This window comes from Onychomys torridus, chromosome 15 (assembly GCF_903995425.1).
Source record: "Onychomys torridus chromosome 15, mOncTor1.1, whole genome shotgun sequence".
Classification (NCBI taxonomy): domain Eukaryota; kingdom Metazoa; phylum Chordata; class Mammalia; order Rodentia; family Cricetidae; genus Onychomys; species Onychomys torridus.
The window spans coordinates 33,124,079-33,150,863 of NC_050457.1; the positions used below are offsets into that span (position 1 = coordinate 33,124,079).

Below are 26,785 nucleotides of genomic sequence, written 5' to 3' on the forward strand. Positions count from 1 at the left end.
CCATTCTGTTTCTTGTTTGTGGTTCCAGATGTGAGCCCTGAGCTCTCAGCTTCCAGCTCATGCTGGTATGCTGTCCCCATCATTACAGACCCTAACTCTCAGGAACTGTAAGCCCTAAATAAACCCTTCCTTCTTCAAGTTGCCTTGATCATGGTGTTTTATCACAGCAATAGATATGTAACCAATATACTAGCTAATTCCATCAAACAACCATCAACATAAAAATACAGAGCTAAAGGCTGATGGCATTCTTAGTCTTATGTCTATGGCAGCTAGGTGTCTGTTTGAACATTCCAAATTCTAGCTAATTGTCAGAAAGGTGTTAGGTCAGGTACAGAGCATGGCAATAAATGGTTATTAAGAGAGCTGAAGATAGCCCAAGATGATTTGGCTGTGGACTTGTTACATTCCAAACCCTCCACAGTCATTGAAGTTTTAATCAGCCTTGCGGAAGGTTTAGTGAAAAGTACAACCTCTTTCCAGAAACCTTTGTTCACATATCTCAAAGTTCTTAAACTCTGTGCATTTTTTGCTTCCTTTAAAAGATTTGAATAAACTGACATAAAATAAAATAACTGATTTACACAGACATTTGGACTTGTTTTAAAAAAACATGTTGGATGTTTTGAGTGTATGTCTATACCCTCAAGTGATAATTGCATGTTCACATCTGTGAAACACTCTTGACCATGCTAAAGTACAAATAGAGTTATGAAAATTATAAGCATTTGCGACTGTCCACTGTGGAGCTGAAACAAATGGGTAACGTAGCTTTTCTAAACTAATTGCTAAAGGAAATGGAGTAGCCTTAAGTCTTTTTTTGGAAGAAGACAGAATTAAATATTCATTACATGAAGGAAGGCATAATTTGGAGCAAAATAATGAAATTTCTTGAGATTGTCTTCTAAGAACCCGGAAAGAATTCATTTAATGTGTTTATTTAGCTTTGTTGTACAGGGCAGTCCCTGAGAATCAAAGCCACAGAAAGTTCAAAGCCCCAAAGAAAAGTGAACACAGAGTATGTTCTTTCTGTATACAGTTTTTCCAATAGCAGAAGACTGTAATATGCCTTATATTACACTAGATAAGGAAACAATTGGAGATGCAAAGAAGCCTCCCTAATCACCAGATGCCTTGACTGTGATCAGTTCTTTCTCATACCTGCCTCTCACCAGATATCAGCAGCATTGCCCTATCTCGCCTCATCTGAGTTGAGCACTTTAGCTATGAGTTCGAAGATATTGGATCTGAACTTTTCACACCTGTAATAGGCTTACTTATAATTCCAGAGGCACTGTAGAAAAAAGCATCTTCATTCAGGTAAACAAACGATGTCAGTTAATATCAACAGTTAGAACAAAACACTTAACGGAATAAAAAAACAGCAATAATAGTCATCTAAAAACCTATGTTGAAAAAGATGCAAGCAGTAATGTATGTTTTAACATCTTTGATGGTGGAGAAATGATAGGAAGGATGGGCAATCCTGACCTCATAACATAGTCTCTCAACCTGTGGGTTGCTATCCCTTTGGGGGTTGCATATCAGATATCCTGAATATGATATATTTACATTGTGATTCATAACAGAAAATTACAGTTATGGAGTAGTGGTCAAATAATAATATTATGGCTGGGGAGGGGATCACAACAACATGAGGAACTGTACTAAAGGGGGGCAGCATTAGGAAAGTTGGGAGCCACTGCTATAAATAGAATCAAAGTATTATTTATTTTAAAACTCTGCTTCTGTTCTTTCTTTCATTAGTCTGAAACCTTTGGGGGCATCTCACTTCCCTCCTTCTCTCTGTTTGGTTGATATTACTCTGTTGTGTTGACACTTCTTTCTATTCACAGCTGGCAAATAGTTGTTTTGTGTTTTCTCCTTTCCTGATAAACTAAGATGGAACGTAGAGCTTCGGCAGTATCAGTAGATAAAGTGCTTCCCTCAACAGTGTGAAGAGCCAAGTATGGGTGTCCAGCATCCATACAAATGGTGGGCAGGCAGTCTAAAGTCCTGCCTGTAATCCCAGCATTTGTGAGGCAGAGAACAATCTGGCTACCTAGACTAGCCCAGTGGGTAAGCTCTGGGTTCAACTGAGATACCCTGTCTTTCAAAAAAGATACAAGGTAGAGGGCAATCAAGAAAAATATGATGTCACACTTGAGCCTCCACACATATAGATGTGTATCCACACACATGCATTCACCCACATATGAGAATGCATATACACACATGCCATGCTCATACACATATGAAAAAATTATTATTGAGCTTTGTGAAATTATTGTTCCTACATTTACTAAAATGACCTATGATTTTCTATTATACTTATTGATGAAGTGGGTTGGGTGAGGTTTTTGAATAGTTGTTGATTCATCATATCCACTTTTATGACACATACCCAAACAAGTTGCTAATCCTATCAGTCTTATGTCTATTAAACAAATATAATGGTAATTAAAATCTTTTGCGTGGTTTTTCTTGGTACAATAAATCTAGGCTGGGAGTCATGGTCTTCTAGAAAAGAGAGTCCATAGCTCCAAGCTCTTCTGACTTTGAAAAGGTTTTCCTTTACATGTAACTTGTTTGGAAACCACATTTGCAGATGCAGCATGCTGCTTCAACTTTTGAAATATGATGATGATTTGATTCGAGGCTGGTTTGGGAATTGAGGGGGATTCCAGTGGGAGAAGCACTCCAGTTCATGCATTCAACCACTTGGGGTTCAGAGTGCTGCTAGCAGGACACCTTCAAGGAGAGTGGGCACAGATGCTCCCTCTTTAGCCAGGTAGCTCAGTCAGCAGCAGGCAGAGCAGAGACTACTCAATTTTCACAGTCTGCCTTAAGGTAGGAACCAAGCATTTTTCTCTGCTGTTTGATTCAAAATAACAGAAAAAAGCACAACTCCTCTGGTATACAGTATATCATATTTCTTTTGCAGGATGCATCCAAATTTTGCTTTTATTCCTGTTAGGCAATTATCCAGGTGTACCATATCATTAAAATCAAGATTTTCACATAAAATTAACTTTTCATTATAACAAAAGTCAATCCAAACACATAAAACTGACACTAATTCTATAATTACTCAAATGGTGATGTCTTATGAGTGGCCATGATATTCATATTCATTTAGGTGAGCAATACATTACAAAATGTAAATTTAAACATATTAATACTTCATGAATAGGTGGATCTCTGTTTTTCACTTTTTCTTTAAATTTTATTCTTGAGAATTTTGTATGTGTATACAGTGAAATATGACCACGTCTATGACAACCATTTTCCTATTCCAACTTCCTCCATATCACCACCACCCCCAATAAACCCTTCCCACTTCATGTCTTTATGTATGTATAATTCAATAAGTTAATCTGTGCTGTCCACAATTGCATGAGTGTTGGCTGCTAGAACATGTTGATCCTCTCAGTGGTTACATCCTCAAAATCAGAATTATTCTGTCTTCCACATAACGAGCCAGCTATCAATAACCACTCAGTTGAGCTGAACATGGAGAACACCTCTCCAGTCGGTGCCAATATTTTGGCTTGCTTGATCTTATGCGGTTCTTCTGCAGAGAATCACAAATGCTGTGAGTTTCCTGAATGCAGCAGCTGTGTTGTGTCCAGAACACAGCACTGTACGGCCCTCTTCCCCATCCTCTGGGTTTTATACATTGTTCCTGCCTTCTCTTCAGTGATGTTCCCTGAGCCTTGGTTGGGAGTGGGTAGGTGATAAAGGTGTCCTGTTCAAGGCCAAACACTTAGTCTCTTCCCAGTTATGAGTCTCTCCATTGACTGCTGGCCTAGTGCAAAAAGAAGCTTCTCCAACCAAGATTGAGACAGCCCAGGTTTATGGGTTTAGCTGATAAATTGACAGCATCATCATTTAGCAAAAGTATAATGATTGGTTCTGCTCCAGGGCCTATGATCTCCCCAGCACCGAGCTTTGGACCAGGTAACAGGACCAGACATGAAATTTCCTCCTATGGAATAGGCCTCAAATCCAATCATAAATCAGTTAGTGACCCCCATAACAGCCATGCCATTATTACACCAGTAGGCTTACCTTGCCTGGCAGGTTGGTATTAGTTGTGCAAGGAGGCACCAGCACTGGACAAGCCCAATGGTATGTACTTTCCCCCAGCAGCCTGCAGAGAGCAAATCTCCTCATCAGTTAAAGACTGATTTCTTTATAACCTGCTGGCTCTAAATTTTTAAGATGAAAAGGCGGTATTTTAACTTTAGTGTTGTCTTCAATTTCAACATTCAAAACTTTGTTTTGTAAAACAAACAAAGAACGTTTATTAGAGAAAAGAACAAATGTCACATGTAGTAGATAGAAACATTGATGCTGATTTAGTATGTTTAAAAGTTGTTTTTAAGACAATATCGTTAATACATACAGTTATATGGATAATTTTTGCAAATCTTGAAGAAAAAATAATTGTGGTGTGTGTGTGTGTGTGTGTGTGTGTGTGTGTGTGTGTGTGTGTGTGTGTGTATGTCAGTGCCCATGTGCAGATCAGAAGACAATTTGCAGGAATTCATAGTCTGCTTTCATTAGAGAACCTGGGGAATGGAAATCAAGACTCCAGATTGATGGCAAGTGCATTAACCGGCTCAGCCTTCTCTCTGGGATTTCTGTAAATATTTAATAGTATCACAGGTTCTGTACTGTGCCCGTCTGCATCCACTGAAGACCTGGACCTTGGTTTGAGTGAATAAAGGGAAGCAAATGCCCTGCATGGATCAGTTGCAGACCTGGGGGGACAGTTGTGAAACTATGTCTTCACTAGGGGGCACTGTGCTAACATTCTCATTCATTCTCTCTCTCTCTCTCTCTCTCTCTCTCTCTCTCTCTCTCTCTCTCTCTCTCTCCCCCTCTCCCCCTCTCCCCCTCTCCCTCTCTCCCTCTCCTTCCCTCTCCCTCTCCCTCTCCCTCTCACCCTCTCACATACATACACTTTCTGTAGGAAAATTTCTCTTTAGACCTGGCAAATCCCTTTAGACCCCTAAACGGCTGCTCAGTTTCTTTTTCTCCTTTGCTCTGTCCTTACCATGGCTGCTAATCCATATCTGGGAGACTGATTGCTCTGTTTTCTACAATTCTGCTTCAGCAGACCTCATCTTGCTGCTTCTAATTGAATTTCACATCACACCACTATAGATGCTAAGTGATGTAAGGGCCTGTCTGGTTTCTGAGCTCTTTCTTAAAACCTTTAACGTCTCAGCAACATGTGAAATGTCTATGAGAAATGCCTAATTTCGAAATAGACCTGAAGGTCTTTGTTCCTGACTCTTGGTTGAAATCTGTTTAAAATTCATAGTGAATAAAACAGCAACTTTGATAGTCAAGTTTTTGTTAACATGTATCCATCCAGGTTTATCTGCTCATAACAGTCAATTATAGTTGTTGTCAGGGACATGACAGCTGCTGTAGTAAAACACAAATAAAAATTCCTATGATTCTATTGCTCAGGAAAAAATAAGTCAATGTTTAGATGCACATTTTAATTAGTAAGTTTTAATTAGTAAATGATTTTTAAGATTCTACTTTTATTGTCCTTTTGATGATACGCATTCACAACAATGTTTCCAAATACTGTTTCCAGTGCCTTGACATCATGCTGAGCAGCCTTACCGAAGGTTATGAGCTTCCATCCTTGAGTGCTCCTAAAAAGTCTGCTGTCTACCATGGGACACTCCATAGCCCTCAGAGCAGCTGAGAGGTTGCCAGCTTCTTCCAGAGGTCGCTGAAATCCCTGCCCATTCACTGGACCCCTTGGCAGTGAGGCAACTCCAGGCAGGCTGAGCATATTCCGATCACATCTGTGAGCTCTTCATATTGGTAGAGATGGACCTGGGTTTCCCCTGAGTCTTGTGATGCCTTCTGATCATGACCCGCATTTCTAACTACTCAGAAGGCACCAAGCTGACTTGAACAATGGGAGCACAAGACAGGATTGCTAAAAACATCAGCCGCTAAATGTGGGAATTTTTCATTTCTTAAAAAAATAAAAAAGCATCACGTGTTTACAATTAGCCTAACATTTATACCACTTTCACATAAATTATAATAAAAGTCAAGGAAAAATTTCATCTACAGAAAGCACAATAATTCTCAGTTATTGAAATGTCCTTTACTGTATGAATTTTAGGGGATATTTTGTACAATATCAGCAACTGGAAAATTCCCACTCATCCACTACCCATCACTTGACTGACTCAATATTTACCAAGAATTTCCCTGTATCACACAGTTCAGAAAGAATTTTACCTAGGGAAAAAAAAACTGGAATCAAATCACAGAGTAGCAGTTTTTATCACTTAGCTGGATATTGATGTTTAAAATTCATAATCTTTGAGTGTATTTTTAACATTTAATTATTTCACATTTAATTGATTTATTTTTATAAGTAAAATTTAGGAGCTCACATTTTTGTTTTGTTTTGTTTTATTATCATTGCCAGTATAAAGTACAGCCTTTAAAATGAACTCCATAAGAAAGGATGGAAAATTATAAGTTATATTCAACATAAGTAAAACCCACAAGTATTATTAATTTGATATTTGTTTAGTTACTTTTAAATTGCTGTGGTAAGACACTATGACCAAAGCAAGTTAAAAAAGAATTCAATGGGGCTTATGGTTCCATAGGGTTAGAGCCCATGGCAGGGAGCATGACACTAGCCAGGCAGGCGTGACATTGAAGCTGTAGTTGAGAGCTCACACCTTGAGACAACAATCACCAGTTGGCAGGGAGACAGAGTGCTACCTGAGAATGGCCAGTCTTTTGAAACTTCAAAGCTCACCTCCAGCGATACACCTCTTCCAACAAGGCCACACCCTCTAATCCGCCCCAAACAGTTCCACCAACTGGGGACTAAATAGTCAAACATTAGCCCATGGAGGACATTCTCATCCAAACCACCTGAATATTATTATAACACCAAACATTATTATTACCAGGTCCACTATTAATGATCACCTGCTGGAAATAATCTCCCAAAGGTTACTAGTAGAGTTTAAGAGCTAAATTCACTGATACTCCCAGAAAAAAAACAAAACAAAACAAAACAAAAACAACTTTAACTGTTCTGTATTTTTGAATAGTCTCATAGGATTATTTTTCAAAATAAATCTTTTTTTGAACCATATTATAAATATTTGGTCTCATGAAATTTGCTGTTCCCTATCAGCTCTGGCTTCAGGCATACATCATCCAGCTTATTCTAACTGGCTCTGGGCCTTCTAGTTATACTTATAGCATGCTTTATTTGTAAAAAACAAGATGTAGGTGTTCAGCTGTGAGCACTATTGATACTTTTAATTGCTTTGTTTCAGGTGGTGGTGGTGGTGGTGTGAGACTGGACAGTGCAAAATTTGCCATCCATGTTTTAGACATGTTTTCCTGAGGGATTCTGGATTCAAGTGTCTTCAAGGGGCATCAGGTCTCTGTGTCTTCAGCCACTTAGCTTTGAACTAAGTTCAAGCTGACTGTGAAATAAGAACTTGTGAATGTGTATCTCCCATGATTTTCCAAATTAAATGTGATTTTAAGATAAGTCTGCCAGAGGGCAAGCATTTGTTCTACCCAGGGACTTTTTAAAAAAAATGTTGGTGATCTGAAAAACCTCTTTCTGAAATACACAGGCAGAGGAAGTCTCTCATATATTAATAGAAATGGCTTATTTGCTAACATTTCACAGAGAGCTGGGATTTTCCTCAGGGCCTTGCTGCTTACCACTCATCAGACATAGGAAAGACATTTAACTTCTCTGAACAAATATAAAATGAGCAGTGGCATGGGAAACAAAACTCTGAACCTTTCCTACTGCCCCATTAGTGGCCCAATTGTGTCAAGGTTTGTTGTAAATCTCTTGAGTGGTTTTGAGAGAAAGCTAGAAAACACTCCTCTGAGTTTTGTTTGTCCTGTGATGAAATAAAAACAAATGCGCAAAAATAAATGATTATATTTGACTCAGATTTCTTTTTGAGCCTTTGGTGAATTGCAACCATTGGCTACATGGATGAAAAAAGTATTTCTTTTTCTCTCTCGTGTTGAAAACGCAGAACGATGAGCAGAACACAGCCATTCTTCACTAAGCCCCTCTCCCCAGCCTCTGAGGCGCCCCACATTTGGGTCCACTCAGCCTTTACCTTCAGCTTCAGTCCCACCCCAAGCTCCCAGCCTTTCCCCAGGATTTAGGAATTTAAAGAGCATTTGCCAGTGAAAGAAAAGCCATGACCCAGAAATAAACAGAATGAATATGTACTCATGCACTTGTCATATATTGACATTATGATAGCAGAAACTTAACTAAGCTCTAAGAGTCTCAGTTTCCCCATCTACGAAGTGTTGATAATAATGGCCAGCTGAACTGTCCAGCAATGTAAGATTAGGTAACTGATGCACAGGATGTCTGGTTCTTCCCTTGGGAAAACCTAAAGCTTCCTCCATGATTTACTGCTCCTTCAGGAGGAGCCTTGTCCCATTCATTTTTTACTTACTCTCTAGGTACAATAGACGTTAGGTTTTATAGTGAAAAGGACCTCAGTTTTAACCATCTATCTGCTACCTGTTAGCTTTATGTTTGTAGGAACAAATTACTCAAACTTCATGAACTTCCATTGCCTTGGTGATAAAATAGTATAAAATCCCAGAAATTGGTTATCAGGGGTTACATAACATACATCATGTTCTTATTACAAAATAAGCAGAAATTAGTTATTGAAACCATGATGGTAGAATGAGAAACCAGAGAAAAGTCATTCTGACTTCTGGTGATGTTTGTATACCACTCAATCAATGCCCAAGATGGATCAGGGTAAAGAGGGGTCAGCAACTAGAGATCAAGAATAGGAGAGTTATGACCATAGGCTTTATAAGTAGTGTCATGGAAAGAATTCATGTCACCAAAACTGAACACAAGGGATTGTTGTTATTTAGAGACTGCTGGTATTTTAGCTCTTTTTGTCTTACTCCTGAGGGAGCAATTTTGCTTTGCAGCCTGGTAATTCCAAAATTGTCTTCCCTTGTTTATTAATATGGCTCTAAAAAGGGGGAGAGCCATTTCTGGACTATTTTGTGTGTAGTCAACTGAGAAGCATAGTTGGATTCGGTGTTGCAATTAAACAACCTGCCTTCAGATCCCATATATTTTTCAAATAAAAAGAAAATGGAAATATTCCTTCATTTAAAGCATAGGATTTGAATAACTGGGACACATTCCATCAGCTAATTCTGGTAGTATATTTTACCTCTGGGTTTTTTTGTTGTTCTTGGGTTTTTTTGTTTTGTTTTTATTCAGTCTTTGTAAATAAGACACAGAAGATTTTAGTATTGCAAACAAAACATTAACCTTATAAAACTTAATCATACACATCCTATTCTTACTTAAGGTAAAAAAGATAACAAATAGAGAAACAAAATTACCCATCAGGGCTAAAGCTTGGTGCCTAAAAAGAGATCAAACAGTACATTGCTCATGAAGTAACCATTTTTAAAGGACATTTTTTAAAAAATGAAAATGCTTTTAACAGGATAAATAAAAGTACCTTCACTCCTCTCCTAAAAGCTTACATTGTTAATGGTAGTACCTGGTGTGCATGCACGTGTGTGTGTGTGTGTGTGTGTGTGTGTGTGTGTGTGTGTGTGTGTGTGTTTAGGATACTTTTATACAAATTACCATTTCGGTCCTCTCAAAAACTCTGCAAAGGCCCTTTGATGTATTAGGCATGTGGATGTGGTAGCCATTGCAACTCAGCAAGATCATGTGACATATATGTGCATCACTGTAGCTCTATTGTCTGTTTCCCTGAACTTCCCCTTCCCAGAGCCTTTGCCTGATGGTGTTTCCTTTTAAAATAAATGCTTTAAGGCGTTCTGGTAACAGCAGTTTGGTTGTAATAGTGATGGTGATCTTTCTGACTTCATTATTTTATCTTATTTTTTATTTTTCAGGAAAGGGAAGGTAATTAAAGTTACACACACACACACACACACACACACACACACACACACACACACACAAACTGCTCTTAACTGCTGAACTATATCTCTAGCCCTTCTTCCAACCCTATTTAAATATATAGGAGTTCCATTGCCTTAACATCAAAGGCTTGATCTAATTATCTTTCAAATTCCTAAATCATTTCTATATATACTTCTTTATAGAAGGGGAGCTTAAGCAAAGTATTTGATCCACAATCCACAGTGGAATTGATCCTTTATTCTTATATTTAAGCATGTCTTTTGCTTATTGTTTCACATCATGTCCTATTGACCTCCACATTTCAATGGCAACTTATTTATTTGCATCCTGGGACATATAAGAGAACAGGATATATTTACAACCGATTAGAATATAGACCATGCTCTCCCAAAGCTCTCAACTGCATTCCAGTGCATAAAATAATTGGTCTCCATTTCAGAACATGAAATTATTGACCTGTAAATCAACTAAACTCACATAAGGCTTGGAATGAAAATGGTTTATTTCTGTAAATGAAAGTGAAGTGCTTGCTGCAAAATAATGCTACGATTTTCTTTGAATTGCAAAACTTCCATTCACAGAAATAAACTACCATGGATTGTCACAAGCAGTTAATGTAATAAAGCCTCTTATAAACCACAATAACTGGTCTTGAATGGACATTAGTTTCAATAAATGTACTGGAGTTCTGTCAGATTTTCTTTTGTTACACACCTTTGCAATTGATCACTCTGAAAATGCACTTTTTATGATTTTGTTTTAATTAAGGTATAATTAAATCACTTCTCCCCTTGCCTTTGCTCCTTCTCTCCCCATAACCTCTTCCTGTAGCCACTCCCTTGGTCCCCTCACCCCCTCCATTCCTTCTCAAACTGATGGCCTCTCTTTTTCTTTGTTGTTACACACATAAAAATGCATAAACACTTAACATAACCAGCTGAGTGCCGAGTCTTTCCTTTTCTCCTGTGTGTTTATGATCTCAGAGCTCACCACTTTGCATTGGATAGCTAATTAAGAAGCTCATCTCAGGGAGGCTAATTCCCCCCCTGGCAGGAGTCATTATTTGCCCATAGTTCTTTGAGTAGGGATGCAACACCCTCACCCACACCCCACCAAGAGGTTTTCCCCCTTCCACATTAACACTACTGTTGCTCTTGTTGGTGTTCATGTGTTGAGAATCCAAATATTATAATACTGCTTTCATCAGAGGTAGACAATAGTTATACAGCTAATGTTCACTGCTTTAACTTTTCTAGCTTTGAGTCTTTGACCAACAACTATTTCAAAACAAAGCATTATCCTGAAACCCCTTTATCTGACTGCTCTGGTTTCCGGAGGCAATATATTTCAACATACCACAACCCCACGAATGTAGCTCTATTTCTCTGGTCTACTTCACATGCCCTCAACCTCTCTAGTCCTGTTCCCTCATAACTTGGTATGTAAGTAAAGCAATCCATGTGTGTTCCCATTTAAATTCTTCCACATTTATACCCATGAGTCTTGATTTCACTTAAGGTGGCTGGCTCCTATAAAAGAAGTCCTGAGTTACTGGGTCAGACACCCAAACCCAAATCTGTCATTCACAGCATGAAATTTTGGAACAAAACTGGGGAAACTATTCAAGAGACTAAAAAGAAAAAAAAAAAAAAAAAGCCTAAACACCTTATTTGGAATGCTGCAGAACAGAAGGTTTAGGTTGCTGCAGGAGGTGGGTATTTACAGGAGATTTGGGGCAGGTAGAACTCATTTAGATAACAATTGAATCTTCTATGTATTGAGATGACTTTAACTTTAGTTTTATTTATTTATATTTATTTTTTTTTGAGAATGTGGCACATGAGTACTGTATATAGCAATAAGATTTAAGGAAGACAAGGCTTGATGATGTTAAATTCATTCAAATATATAAAGTTTTCTACTTTCTTTCTACCCTTACACATATGAAGTGAAAGCTGTAAGTTGCTGGAAAGAGTAGAAACACAGCCAAGATGTGGTCTAGAAAACATTCTGTTTGCTGTGGCTTGAGCTTCCAATTGCCCAAATTCTCACGTCATTAGAGTAATGGCCAGTCCCTAAAATCAATATTGAAATTTGCATTTTAAAATAGATGGCTCAGAGGTTAAGAGCACTTCCAGAGGTCCTGAGTTCAATTCCCAGCAACCACATTGTGGCTCATGACCATCTATAATGAGATCTGGCGCCCTCTTCTGTATATGTAATAAATAAATAAATCTTTAAAAAATAAAAAATAAAAAAATATATAAATTTAGGAGTGGGTATGGTGGTGCATGTCTTTAACTCAGTACTTGGGAAGCAGGGCCTCTATGAGATCAAGATCTACACAGCAAGTTCCAGGCCAAGGCTTCATAGTGTGTGTGTGTGTGTGTGTGTGTGTGTGTGTGTGTGTGTGTGTGTGTAAAACAAAGAAAATAATTACTAGTGAAAATCTATTTGGGAGATTTGGTCTGGATTGAAAGATAAGGTTTATCTTATTGTAAATGAAACTATGGGGAAGAAAAATTGACCTCATGACTCTGTGGGTTAAAGTTCTTGTCACCAAGTCTGATGACGTGAGTCCAAAACCCACAACCCATATGGTGGAAAGAAAGAAAACCAACTTCCTCCTACCAGTTAGCCTCTGACAAGTGTGTGCGGCAGACACACACCGTGCATGTGTATAAATAAAATTTTTATTTTATTTTTAAAATTTTATTGTATTTTTTAAATTTTATAAGTGAAACTATGATAACAGGTGATATTTGGGGGCTCAGAAGCTTTCTGTAGGCACCACACCAGTGATGCTGTTTCGCCTCCAAAATGTAAAACCTTCTGGAAGGAATAAGATTTCAATTTATTTGTGAGAGATGAAAATATCAGCTCTACTGGGATTCTCCTGTTTCTGTATGTTGTTCTTCTCCTTTTATACCCAGCCTCCTCTTCCCATGAGCCCTTCTGGACCCCTCCCTAACCTGGTAAGTCCACCAGTCTTCCTACACTGCCTCGCTTTAGTATCATGCAAAGCCATTCTGATAACATAGTATTGTCTATGTTCTACATTAGAAGTGGGGCTGCACAACCTAAAAGCTATCCCTAGATGGAGATTAATGGATCAACGTGAACAAAGTGTAAACTTGGAATTTCACACCACCAAAAGACAGATGGCCTACGTCTGGATACCTTCCTAGTATGAAATAAAAATCCTTACCTAAAATCACAAAGGCCATTTGTTAATCAATAAAATAGTGCAGGCTGATTCCAGAAAAGCTTGTTTGGAATGGAACTTCAAGGTTGTTGATGTGCTGGGCAGCTATCTCTCACCAGCTCTTTTGGAGTATGCAAAGGCATGCAACTGTCCAAATGTTTTGTATTGCACATCTCCAAATATGTAGCTTTTTCAGAACCTCCCTACTGTGCTGGATGGTGTTATAAAAGTAAGCACCTCATTTAATGTCTTAATATCTTAGTTGGACATGGTGAGAACATTTTGGTCTAGAAGAATAAGTGTTAGGGGTCTTGAAATTTGGCAAGCATAGAAATGGTCCCTTAGGGTAATTGGTCAATTTTGTCCAGCTGAGAAGGGGTTAACCTCTTTGCAGAGTTCTCCAAGCTTCTCTAATCTTATCCTGGACAAGTGGAGCTCTGCCTTGGTTTACAATAGAGGTCACAGGCAGGGCAGTGCTTAGACAGGGACTGATGGAATTATGCTGTGTTGTCAACATTAAATACCACTGGCTTGTGAGAGGTGATGACGACACCAGGGTCCCTGGACTCCTTGAGCACATCTTCAAATCTGTCTCCCTGCTGTGTGCTGGACTCGTCAACCATGCAACTGAACCCTATTATTCTGCTTTCACCGCTTATGTATCTTGAAAGAAAGCTGTTTTAAGGGATTTGTGCAATAGTGAAGAACTGTTTCTAGGGAACAGAAAACAGAGAAGACATTGATCTCTGTTGTCAAAGTCACTTACGTCTCTCTCTGCAAGGTGACACGGTGGCATCTCTTTGAGGGAAAAGCTGCCAGAGGCACCGAAAGTGATCTGCCTGTTTTCTTCCCACACTGACTGACTGACAGGTGGTTTTTAACAGTTACTAAGTCCTTGTGGAAGGCTTACTAATAGTGGCATTCATCCATGTATCTAAGAGAATTTGGAAGAAGGAAAATCATTTTGGTAGTTAACTTTGAAATGTAATAATCCTTGTCAAGTTTCTCAGTCATGGATTCGTGTTTACTTTTTTCTATAATGACACCCTCTGGTCACTACTTTTTAACATTCACACTTAATATAAAGTAGACCCATTTGAATCATACCTACCGGTTTGTGTGTCTGCAGGTGTATGTGGGTGATATGCTTTTCAGGAGTTGCATAGGGCTGGGCTACTTAATCCGGGCTCTATTTAAAAGCACATTTTCAAGGGAGTGTTTCTCACATAAATAATGAGAGAAAGTCTGGGTGAAGCAAGCTCTGTCGCAAAGGGCAAGTGTCACACAGCAGGAAGTGCTGGCCACCCTTTCCAGCCCTGCCTCAGCCAGCCTGCCACCTCTCTGTCAGCGCATACCACCATACTAAAGAAATGCCCTCATTCAGCCACAAGTGCCTCTTGGAGCTAGGAGGGCCCTCCCGCCCCAGGGTCCTGTACTAGCTCTGATGCTCAACTGTTCCGGTGGATCTTGGCACCCTCTTTACAAATGGCTTTTGTTTGGGATCCACTGGGAGTCACAGTGCCAGGACCATCTCCAAGAACTAGAACCAGGCTGCGTTTCTCAAAGTCCTACAGGTATGACAATTTCCTTTGTGTAGCAGGAGAGATATTTTTGTCGGCTTGTAGGTCCCATGCAAGTATGCTTTGTGGATCTACCTAATTCATGAGGTTGGTTTAATTGTCAGTGTTTGAAATAGGAGCTGAGTTATTGTAAACATTCTAAATAGTCAGGGGTGTGTGGGAACCTCCTGAAGTCGAAGGAAGTTGCCTAACTTGCAGAGCTCATTCTGAGAATGGAGAGGTAAACTTTGCAAAAGATCTCAGTTGCAGTACTCAGATCTAGATCTAATTTGCCTACCCAATTACTCTCTTTGAAAAACGGCCTTGCTAAGCTGTAAGATAATTCTTTAGCTACTGAGAACAACGTCTAATTTAATGAAATCAGCAAACAACAGCAACAAAACCACAGAAGTATAATTCACAGGTTAAGACCCACATTGAAAAGCTGAAACTAACCCTGTGGTCCCCATGGTGATTCACACTTTAAAACGTGTACCACAGAATGAGATAGCATACATTCCAAGTTAATATTTTGTTTACTCTTGTATTTCTAATGATTTCTCTGGAAATCGTATGAAAACTCTCAACTACATGCCCACTACAAATGGTCAACTTTGTTCTACAGCAAAGGTTAGTTAATTTTAACCAAATACCTGGCAGTACTGCTGGAAGCTAATGCAGCAGCAGTAAACAAAAGTGAAATTGTTTGCATAATCTTAAGAATGGGTCTTTGTTATGTAGGTCAACTACAACAAATTTTAAAAGTGCCAAGCTTATAGAGAAGTATGCACTATTTTTGAGTTAAATCATGTTCTAAGTTGTCTATAAAGAAAACATTTTAAGTTTGGATTGAAATATTAATGGCTTATTTACTTAAAACCAGAAAGGAAACTTTTGTCCAAGAATTTTTTTTTGATAAACTATTAAAGTCAGAGAAAGCAAATTACGAAGATCTAATATTAAATCTGTAGGCAATTATTGACAAGAGACAAAGGGGTTCCCAGCAAAATGTGTAGGTAATGCTTTCACTAACTTCATTAAAAATAAACAAACAAACCAACAAGCATTTATGTTAATGATGTTAATTTATTAAGACATTTAGTTGAGTGTTATAAATCGTGTGCCTATGAAATTCTGTGTCAAGGAGTATGATTTGCTTGCTTGTTATTGGCATGCTACACCTCGTTATGTGTCATCTCATGCTCAGAACTCATTACCACAGAGTCACAAGCATTACTGTGCCTGTGGCTAAGACATATGGCGTCTAGGCTTTTCTCACCATTCAGATCTGAAAGCAAACTCTTTAGTACCATCAGTGTCTACCTGCTGAGTAGATAGAATGGGAGAAAACTGTGACTCAGTAAACTGAAGAATTTGAGATACCTTTTTTAAAAATGCAGTTGAAGTTGTACTTGATTTACAAATAATTTATGAAATGTGCCCCTTTTTGTCCTATCAAAGATATAGGCATTTCCTTGGTCAAGCGCTGGTCCTTTCCAAACATGTGTCCTGGTATTAGTGAAGAAGGACTCTCCATCATCTGTGTGCCACACTTTAATTACTGCATGCTTTATTTGTAAAAAATTGAAGGTTGAAGATGGTGTCTCTGATAGCCGTCTAGGGCCAGTTCCTCTGGGAAACCTGAGCAATTTCAACAGTCATTCATTTCCTCCTGATTTGAAGCAATTCCTGGCATAATGACAAATTAAACTTGTATATGAACTGTGTTCACTGTTGTGGATCCTGCATTGCCTTCTCACCTGGAATGCAAACACTTTGGAGTCAAGAGACTTCTGTAGATGGACATCACTATACTTTCTTACTTGGTGTCACTGGCTACTGTCTGTCTAACCTACTCTTGTGCATATACCTTTCACAAATCAACCTGAGTGGAAGGTCAAGGAGATAGGAATGCAGTTGGCTACCCCCAGAGTCATCTCAGCTCCCTAAAAGATTATGCATGGAGCCACAGTGACACATGATAATGAAAACATGCCTGTTATATATCCTTACATTTGAAGCAGACTGAACACTATAAGTCATTGTATATCTGCAGAGGCATACATACACACACACACACACACACACACACACACAGACACACGCACATGCACGTGCACACGCACACACGTGTGCATATGTATTTACATGCTGTAATTATCTTCTGATTGCATAGCATTCCTGGAAATCAAAGCAATAAACCATTTATTGAAAACATTTAAAACTTACTTTAATTTCAAAACACTTTATGAATTTTCTGATTTTCTTTTTAATATACAGTATCCTTTAAAACATGACAAAAACAAGGTTCTCTTGGCCTTTAAGAGGTGTTGGATGGGAGTCCACTATTGAAGCAATTGAAGAACCTGGCCATTGGCCAGTATTTCTTCATTAGATTTCTCCCATGTAAGATTATTTCTCTGGGGGACAGTATTTATATATATAGTAATAATTCTCAAATGTGCCTAGCATAGTATGACTTTTTTCCTTGAATATCAAGTGGATATTAATAGATGATACAGGTACACTGTATGAATGATACACATAGAGCATTTCACTCAAACATATTTCTTTGACTGAGTTTCTGCTCCATGATGGCATTCATGCTACAGGAGAGGAAAATCTGTGAGATACAAAATTCAGCTCATGGGCCTGATTTGTCCAAGGGCTGGAAAAGCATGTACATGTGGTGAGTCTAGTGGCCCTTGAGAAATAAACCCTTAGATAATCATACAGTGTTCAAAATAGACAAATTCGATTTTCAGTAGTGATAAGTCTTTGGTGAGCAACATACATTTTTTGGAAAAAAACCCAAAACATTTATAGATAGCTTTTTAAAGTGAATTTGATTCCATACAAAAGGAGAAAGTGACATGTAGGCTCAGGAGCTAAAGCTGAAGGCTTTCTATCTTGAAAACCCTCGTGGAGGAAGGAGAAACCTCTCAAATTTGTCCTACAACCTCTCCATGTACACACTGACCTACACACACACACACACACACACATACACACACACACACCACATAAATACCTAAATGCAATAAAAAAAAAAACCATGCTTTTAATAGGGGGAGATGGAAAAACAGTAGAGAAGAACATAGGCAGGACAAGGACACAGGAGTAGAAGAAGAAGGGAGGGAGGGAGGAAGGGGGCATGGGAGGGGGGAACAGAACAGGGAATTACATAATAACGACCTTTCCTCTCTGGATTCCCAATGGAGTGCCAACCATGTTTAAAGCCATAGGCTCACTGTCAGCATCAGGGAGCTGCGTGCAAAGGTGACTTCTGTTTTGAAGGACATTCAATGATGGCCCTGTAGGTTGGGACCCACTTGTTTAAGACCTGCCTCTCTTAGAGAGGCCTCTCATACCTGTTTTGGAGAAGAGAGAATTATGTGTTAGGTTTATGAAAATGATGTGAGCGATTTATTTTTGTGATTTAAAATTAGTATCTTGGAAAATGGGGCTTGGGATGGGGTGGCAGACCATGGTGTGAGGAGCTACAAATAAATCAAAGGGTAAGCTTTGGAACTCAGCAAACTCTAGCTAGAGAACACCTATTTTTGTTTATAAAAATGTTGGTGTTGAAAATTACAGTACCATTCAAGAATGCAGTGAATATGAAGTTACAGTTCTAGAGATTGCCCTGTCTTCCCACCTGAAGGGATCATAAAGTTTTCATCTTCATGGCGTCTCAGAAACTGACATTCACAAGGACATTTTACATGGTGGCCATGGGATAAGTACCAAGCAAATAAAAATCTATGGAAAGAACAGCCATGAGTACCACAGAGGTGACTGTAGGGCCAACCAGGTCTCTGCAAAAAATGCCATCTGGCTGTCCTTTCCCCTTTACAGATAGCAGTTGTGAGGTACCCTACAAAACTGAACTTCTCAGAAAATAGGGTGAACTCAATTTTGCCAATTGTTTCAACATTTTTTTTCTCCCCAGAGTTTTAGCAGATTGCCAAGGCAATACTTCGTTAGACACATTGAGTGTACTAGAGTCTCTTGCCACAAGACTAGTAAATAAATGTTTTACCACCACATAGTGGCACCAAGTGCTGCACACTGCCTAGGACACAGGTGGTCTTGAGGTATGAAAATATGAAATAATATCTGCTCAAGCAAGAAAACTTTAATATCTGAAAGCACCCTCTTTGGACTCTGACAAGAGGGCTCCAATCTGCCTTTGGAAACTGTGGGTTTCACAATGAGTGAGGCTCATAGGAGAGTGCCTGGTCTGGGGCTCCTCTCTGCCTCTTACTATACCTAAGTAATAGACAGGAATCAGTGACACTAGAATCAAGGTTGTCAGTGTCTGCCTGGAAACATTGGCCTGGATCCTTCCTCTTAGGAAGGGAGTGAATGCTACCAGCCAGTCAGTAGATCTGGAACATCATTTTCAACGGCCAAGGAGCAGCTACCATATGTCATTTCTTCAGTTTTGCAAACATCTCAGGTTGTTTCTGTTGTTTCTAGTGATCCCTAGATCACCTCATTTTATTCCTTACAGTTCAGTGAAAGGGATGGGTACAATTGCTATCAAATAGTAAAGGGAGAATGGGGGATTTGGAAACCAAAGACCATGTATAAAGAGTCAGGTAGTCAGGATCAGGAACAATGGGTGCTAAATAGAGTGTGGCAGTGCAGGACTTTGATCCCAGCAGATCTGTAAGTTCCAGGTCAGCCTGGTCTACAGATCATATTCCAGGACAGTCAGGGCTATATAGAGAAACCCTGTCTTGGAGGGGAAAAAGAACAGGAGCTCAGTTTATAGCAGGTGCTTACCCTGTTCCCAGAGGTGTACACCATCTCATACATGTAGTCCTACAAAACAGCCTCAGGGAATGGATTCAGCAGCACCCTGCTTTTATGATTGAAGCTAGAGAGTATGTAAAAGCTTGCCTAAAGATGAGCTCTGGCAGGCCCTCCTACAACTCAGAATCCTGAGAGGAAAGGGAGGAAGGAAGGAGGGAGGGAAGAAGGAAGGGATGGAGGGTGGGAGGGAGGAAAAGAGGGAGGAAGGAAAAGAGGGGAAGGAGGGAAGGAAAGAGGGAGGAAGGGAAGGAGGGATGGGAAAGGGAGGGAGAGAGGGAGGGAGGGAGGGAGGGAGGGAGGGAGGAAGGGAAGGAGGGAGGGAGGGAGGGAGAGAGAATGATGCTTTGTTTTTATGTGGTCCATTTCTTCCCTGAGGATTTTTCTTCGCTTCTTGGGCTTTCATCTGACTTTTTCATCTGACAAAGAAAACACGAGTCATATTGTAAAATTTTGTTGCAAAAATGTTGCTCCTTGGCCAGCTTCTCGAAGACCAGGAAACTCACTTAGAGAGGCCAGCACCATCCTATGGCATGCATGTCCATTCTTCTAGCACTATGCTGCTGATCATTAAACTAGTCTTTTTATTGTACCTTAAATTGTCAGTAATATTTACTATGCTGACAATGAAAAATCAAACACGCATAACTAACATTTATACCTAATAAATGTCAATATTACCAGTCATTGACATTATGGCAAGGCATAACACAGACTAGGCGACTCGGGAGCCAAACACCAAGCTTAAATGCCAGCTCTGTTGATTTCTCAGTTGGGCAGTTCTCCTGGCCTCCAGAAACCAATGCCATGTCTATAAATGGAAAATGAAAAACACCTACTTTATAAGGTCATTGTGCAGATTGAGTGAAAATATGTGCACAAAGACAGGCCTTCCTGCCACCTCTTTTATAACATTTTCTACACGTCCCTTGGCACTTCATGAATTTTGTGATGTCCCTCCCCAAATATGTTTAGAGACTAGTCGCCATTGCTGAGACCACTTCTGGTCTCGCAATCCTGTAACTCAGCTGACTTACAGTGTTCTTACAGACACTTGCACATGCTCACAAGTTTACCTTGGAAGTCGAAGGAAATTGGCTGGCACTGAAGCCGTAACACTGAAGTTCAAATTTCCACATCATTACCTCCAGACAGCTATTTAACATTAGAAGAATTGCCAAACTCCATGTGCCTTGGTTTCTTCATCTTTAAAACAGAGCGTGGTGTGGACTGTGTTGTCTGTGTAAAGTTCCTGGTCCATAAACAGCACTAAGGTAACTGCTAGCTATTATTAATTCTAGGACATAGGTTCTGCCTAACAATGAATTTTCTTCTTGTTTATTCCTCTTGTGTATTCCACTCCCTGGGAGAGCTTTTGGCACACAGTCAATGTTTGATATATGCATTGAATTCATGAAACTGTTAGAAGGTATTTTCAGCCCCCTGATAAGCATGGGGCATTCTGATTCTCTTTGTTGCCTTTGTGGTAGAGAAGGGTTAGTGATGATGAGACCTGACTGTTTTCTTAGATAGATTAAGAACCTGTAGGCTGTGTCCTGTAAAAACCTTTGTCCCGTGTCAGCTCCATTCTGCCTAGAAGTCATCTAATTCAATGCCTTCAGTCACGCACCCAGGGCAGATATTCAGGACTCACATGATAGTGCTGTGTACCCTAATTATTTAGAAGTAGTGAATGTTGAATAAATATTGTCATTTTAGTATACTTTATTTGATTCTAACTTTCTGTTGGTTTTTTTTGTTTGTTTGGTTTTGGTTTTTTGTTTTGTTTTGGTTTGGTTTTTTTTGAGACAGGGTTTCTTTGAGATGCCCTAGAGGTCCTGGAATTTGCTCTGAAGACCAAGGCTGGCCTTGAACTCACAGAGCAACACCATTGCCCAGCTACTTTCTGTATTTTTTTAATAGTTGCTGAATATACTAACATAACTATTCCTAAAATGTAATGGCTCACAGCATCTGTGACAGAGCACTTCAGCACACCTTTATGCTCGATACATTGTTAGCCCTTGAAAACATTCACTTCACAATAGTGTTACAGCAAGGGGTTAAAATGGATGTGGTCTCTACAGAAAATAAACATATTAACAATAAGGAAAGAAATAGAATCGAAATAGGTTTTGCTTGGGAAAGTCAGTAAAGCCTTCATCAAGAAAGTGATCACTTATTTAATTATTAATCAAACTATCCATTGCGTACATCCATGAATACATTTGCAGTTCTTGGCATCTAACCTGTGGCTCAGAATTCATTGTATGACGACAATAGAACCATAAAGAAGCCAACCTCATTACTGACTTAGTTTTTAGCCAGATCAGACTGCAGCCTCATGAGTGAATGAATATGCCTTTGCTTTTCCTTCACTGTGAACCTACAAGGAGGAAGAGAAGGGAGAAGGGCAAAGGAAAGAGAAGGTGGGAGAGGGACAATTTCCTATATGCTTTCTGCTACTTTATTTTTTGTAACCTGAAAGGTTCACGTGTGGAAATATTAAAGTAAAAATCTTGGAAGTTAAAATTTAACAGCAGAAGTGGAGCCCATAATATTAGGGTTTGGGGCTTACTGGGTCTTCTGCACATTTTTTTTTTTTTTTTTTTTTTTTTTTTTGCAAAACATAGATGTCAGGGTATAGGGTCAATGAAGTAATGAATTCTCCATTTTCCAAACTAATCATACAAGTTAGGCATGGCCATGTGTACCTTTAATCCCAGCTCTTGGAAGGCAGAGGCAGGCAGATCTCTATGAGCTCCATGCCAATCTGGTCTACACCAGACTATGTAGTGAGTCTTTGCATCAAGAAAAGGGGGGAAAAAAGTAATCATACAAGTTTTAAATCTTGCATTAGAAGGAAGCTTGCCAGAGCAGCCTTCTCTAACACATACATTTTCAGTATGGAGCCTGTAAATATTATCCTCTTAAGGCTTGTCACTTGATCCCTTTTGGCAATTAACTTGTCTTTAATTGATTTGTGGATTATCCACTGAACATTACTGTGCTGAAAGAATGCTGTGGTGTGCTTTGTTTATGTAGGAAAGAAAAATAGATTGACTGAGAGGAGAGGCTTAAGTCTATAAAATATTCTTGGTTTGGGGCACTCTTTTCTTTTTGCATCATAGCATTGTTTAGAAAGAGGATGAAAAATTAACTGAACCTGATCCATGTTTTCATCCAAAGGGAAGATTTATGTCCTGTTGAGCAGTCACATTAATTTGATGATGTAAGTACATTCTCTAGTGAAAGGATGGTCACTTCAGGAGAGAGAAAACATAACAAAAGACAAAGACCCCTTCGTGTGTAGATGTAACCGTCTTGTTAAATAAGAAACACAGAGCCAGTTGCAGAGTTAAAAACCAAGAGGTCAGAGCAATAGCTGAGAGCCTTACCCTTCACTGCTTCTGCTGTCTTTCCTCTCCACAAGAGACCTACTTCTGTGTGTCCTGTCTTTTTTATAGACTTTCTGTTCTGTTTTCTCATTGGTTGTAAACCCAGCCACATGACCTCCTCATCACTGCCTGTCTGTCTGTACAGACCTCCAGGTCTTCTATGGTTGGTATTGAGATTAAAGGCGTGTGTCTGCCATCCAGGCTGTGTCCTTGAACACACTGAGATCTACCTAGCTTTGCCTCCCAAGGGCTGGGATTAAAGGTGTGTGCCACCACCGCCCAGCTTCTGCTCTGGCTTGTTCTGACCCCAAGGCAACTTTATTAACATACAAATAAAATTACATTTCAATACAAATAAAATATCACTATATTTGTGCCACCTCTGGATAGACCTGACACCAAGTTTTCCTAGGCTGTTTGCAGGAAGGCCTGCTGTTCTCACCTGGGCACTAAGGTGAGATGGAAATCTCCCCTTACTCAGACTCAGAGAACAACTTTGTCTCATGTGTGACTGGCAGTCCTAGGAAAACGATGAGCTGTTTTCCACTCCAGCTTTGCTTCTTCATTCCCTGTGCCAACATTCAAGATGCCTTGACCAAAGGTGGTAGAGAGATTGTCAGGGACCCTAACTCTGATGGAATCATGTGTGTCCTTTGGTTTCCCTTATGAAAAGGACAAGGGACCTTGTGCAACTACTGGGTTATGTGCTGATTTCTGACATGCATGGGGAAAAGAAACATGTGGTTTCTCTTCCCAAAGCAAATCTGTGTGGACTGAAATAACATGAGCATCAGTGAAATGCACTTGGCAGGAATCTTGAGAAAGGGGATGGGTAAAATGACTGGTTAGGAGAGGAGAGTTTTCACAAGCTTAATGTTTATATTCCTTTTGTTTTTCTTTCTATAACGCATTTCGCCTGCTAAGTTTTGTGACCCTTCACTTTCTATGAACTTAGTCCATATAAGATGCAACTGTGCCACTATTGAAAAAAAAAAAATATCAGTCTTTGTTCACTCACACAAACAACACCACACCCTAATCCAAACAAAGCAATGTCTGCTCCCAAGGATGCCCCTTTAGGATCTGCTCTAGCCACCAAGAAGGTAACCAGTATCCTGACTTCTAATAGCATCAGTGTGTGGTGAGTGGTTTTGAACTCTACATGATGCCTGGAGAGACGGCTCAATGCATAATGTGTAAGCAGGAGGACCCCCGAGTTTCAGTCCCCAGCACCCATGTATGATGTTGGGTGTGGTTGTGCTTACCTGTAGCCTACACACTGGAAAGGACATGGTGAATGGAAACAGGGAATCCCTGAAGCTCACTAGCCAGCCAGTGTAAGCAAAACTAAGAGCTCCAGATTCAGTGAGAGGCCCTGTATCAAAAAATAAGATGAAAAAGTGATGAGGAAGACATCCAGTGTCTCTCGCCTCCATGTATGCATATATGCATTCACACACACACACACACACACACACACACACACACACACTCAAAATATACTCTACATGAATGCAATTACCTAACAACAACAAATTTGGAGGATTTGGACTTTTTCTTGTCAATTTTGCATCGGTGACTTCCTTCCACTTTGCTGTGCATAGTTGTAGACTCTTCTAACGATGATGGTAGTCCATAAAAGCAGCTCAAAGTAATTTGCTTATCCATCCTACTATTGGTAAATGTTTGTATAGACTGAAGTTTCTTGGTCCTGCCCATTCCCACCCAGGCAGCAACTGTTTTTCTAAAATAATCTCTCAGAGGCTTAATAATAATTACAAACTGTTTGTTCTATGGCTCAGGCATATTGCTAGCTAGTTATTACATCTTAAATTAACCAATTTCTATTCATCTATATTTTGCCATGTGGCCATGGTGTTACCAGTCTCCTGGCATCTTGCTCCTTGGGTGACTGGATCATGTCTGCCCTGACTCCTACCTCTTCTCCCTGTATCTCTTTTGGATTTCCCACATGGCTCTTATTCTGCCTTACCATAGGCCAAAGCAGCTTTATTTATTAACCAATGGGAGCAACACATATATTCACCTCATACAGAAAGACATCCCACAGCATATTTGTGCATTCCAGTTTGATGCCACTGTGTCTGGATCTGTAGCCAATAATTTAGAACCTATGTACAGGCAGTTTCCATAGGTTTGTGTACCTACACAGAAATAAAGTATATTCTGGAGGGTAGAATTTCTCAGTCGTAAGTCTTATGTGTGTTTCTCGACACTAACAAACAGGATTACAAAGTACCACAACTTTTTCATACTCCCCAAAGTAGTGTTCTGGTTTTCTACACACTTAACAAAGTATAGGCTATGTGGGTTTTCATTGTCAATGTGAGCAATTCGATGAATGAAGCTATTATGTTTTCCATTTACAGAGCTAAGTGTTCTGATATTTGCCCAGGAACAGCATGGGTAACAGTGATCCATTTATAGTTTATGTCTCCTCATAATGAATAGTACATTATTGACTAAAAATGACTGTATTGAAAAGACTTGGTCGGATATACAAAAATAGAATGTTCCCTCTATTTGGTCCAGACTTAGGCCTGTTCCAGTTTCATTACTGTTGCTGTAATAATACACTCTGACAAAAAAACAAGTAACCTAAGGGAGAAAGGGTTTACTTTGGCTTATAGTTCCAGTTTGTAGTCCATCAATGTGAGAGGTCAAGGCAGGATCTCAAGCAGCTAGTTACATCACATCCAAGAATGAAGAGAATAAATGCATGCACATCTACTCATGCTCAACGCTCTTTCAGTACTTATACAGGATTCCAAGCCCAGGGAACAGTCACCTGCGGTAGGCAGGGTTTTTTCATGTCCATCAATGCAATCATGACATGCCCACTGGCCAGCCTAATCTCGACAGTCAGTCACTGAGGCTCTCTTCCCCAGTGATTCAGTATTATGCCAGGTTGACTAAAACTAACCACTACATTCCGTTTCAATCTATAATAATATTTTTACATTGTGTCCAGATTAATTTCCTAATCCAGCAAGAATTCTAATTAACAAGAATAGTGAAATAGTTTTATTTTTATAATTTGATCTCTGACTCTTAAGTTCTAGCTGTAATATCCTATAACCACGTTAAGTTGGGATTTTACTTTTGTCTTGGAAAAGTTGCTTATTTTGACATCAGCAAATACATGACTAATGTGTCATGATACTATAAATGGGTGTTGCTTTTCCAAATATTTTTATTTATGTATGCAAAGCAGCTTTTGCCTTTGTACTCTTTTCCCTTTCTCCAAATCTTTCTTGATTTGTTGTTGTCATTATTCTTTTTCAGTGTCAAGATTCTGTTGGTATATCACCCTTCTTTCTGTGTCATTTACTCTACAGCTCACCATAACCCCACCAATGACCCCAGTCTGGCTTCTAGCATTATCATTTAAGTAAAGCATGTTGACCCAGGCTCAGCTCATACTGTACCAAATGTGATCATGAATTTCTAAGTGGTGTCTACAGATGTCTAAATGTAGCATGGATTGTTACTCCAGGTCCTATTTCTGGAAGCTTTTAAAGTCTAATCCTAATTCTAGCTAAGTGTGGTGAGGTACACCTCTAATTCTAGCTCTTGGGGATAGAGACAGTGGACTAGGGGATGGAGACCCCAAACCAACTGTGAGCCACATAGAAAACCTGATACCAACAATATCAAATGTAGCCCTGTGGCTCTCTGATTCATGGTATATCAAGGATAAATAGAAACATCAAGACATCATAAATGTATTATAGAGGTTTCATCACAGAAAGCAATATGTATTATTATTAACACCAATTATTCA

General features: G+C 39.4%; 1 protein-coding gene across 6 annotated transcripts in view; it reads left to right on the top strand.

Annotated features, from left to right (window-relative positions):
- The window catches only part of Pde4d (phosphodiesterase 4D), a 1,081,007-nt gene that overhangs the window by 749,142 nt on the left and 305,080 nt on the right, over nt 1-26,785 (top strand). The window contains exon 1 of one of the 6 annotated variants that reach the window (XM_036206765.1): nt 14,666-14,779. The exons of the other annotated variants lie outside the window; for them this stretch is intronic. Coding sequence (XP_036062658.1) covers nt 14,691-14,779 — 89 coding nt within the window. The 5' untranslated portion in view covers nt 14,666-14,690. Of the gene's footprint in view, nt 1-14,665; nt 14,780-26,785 lie in introns of those variants that run through there. 6 annotated transcript variants of the gene reach the window in all.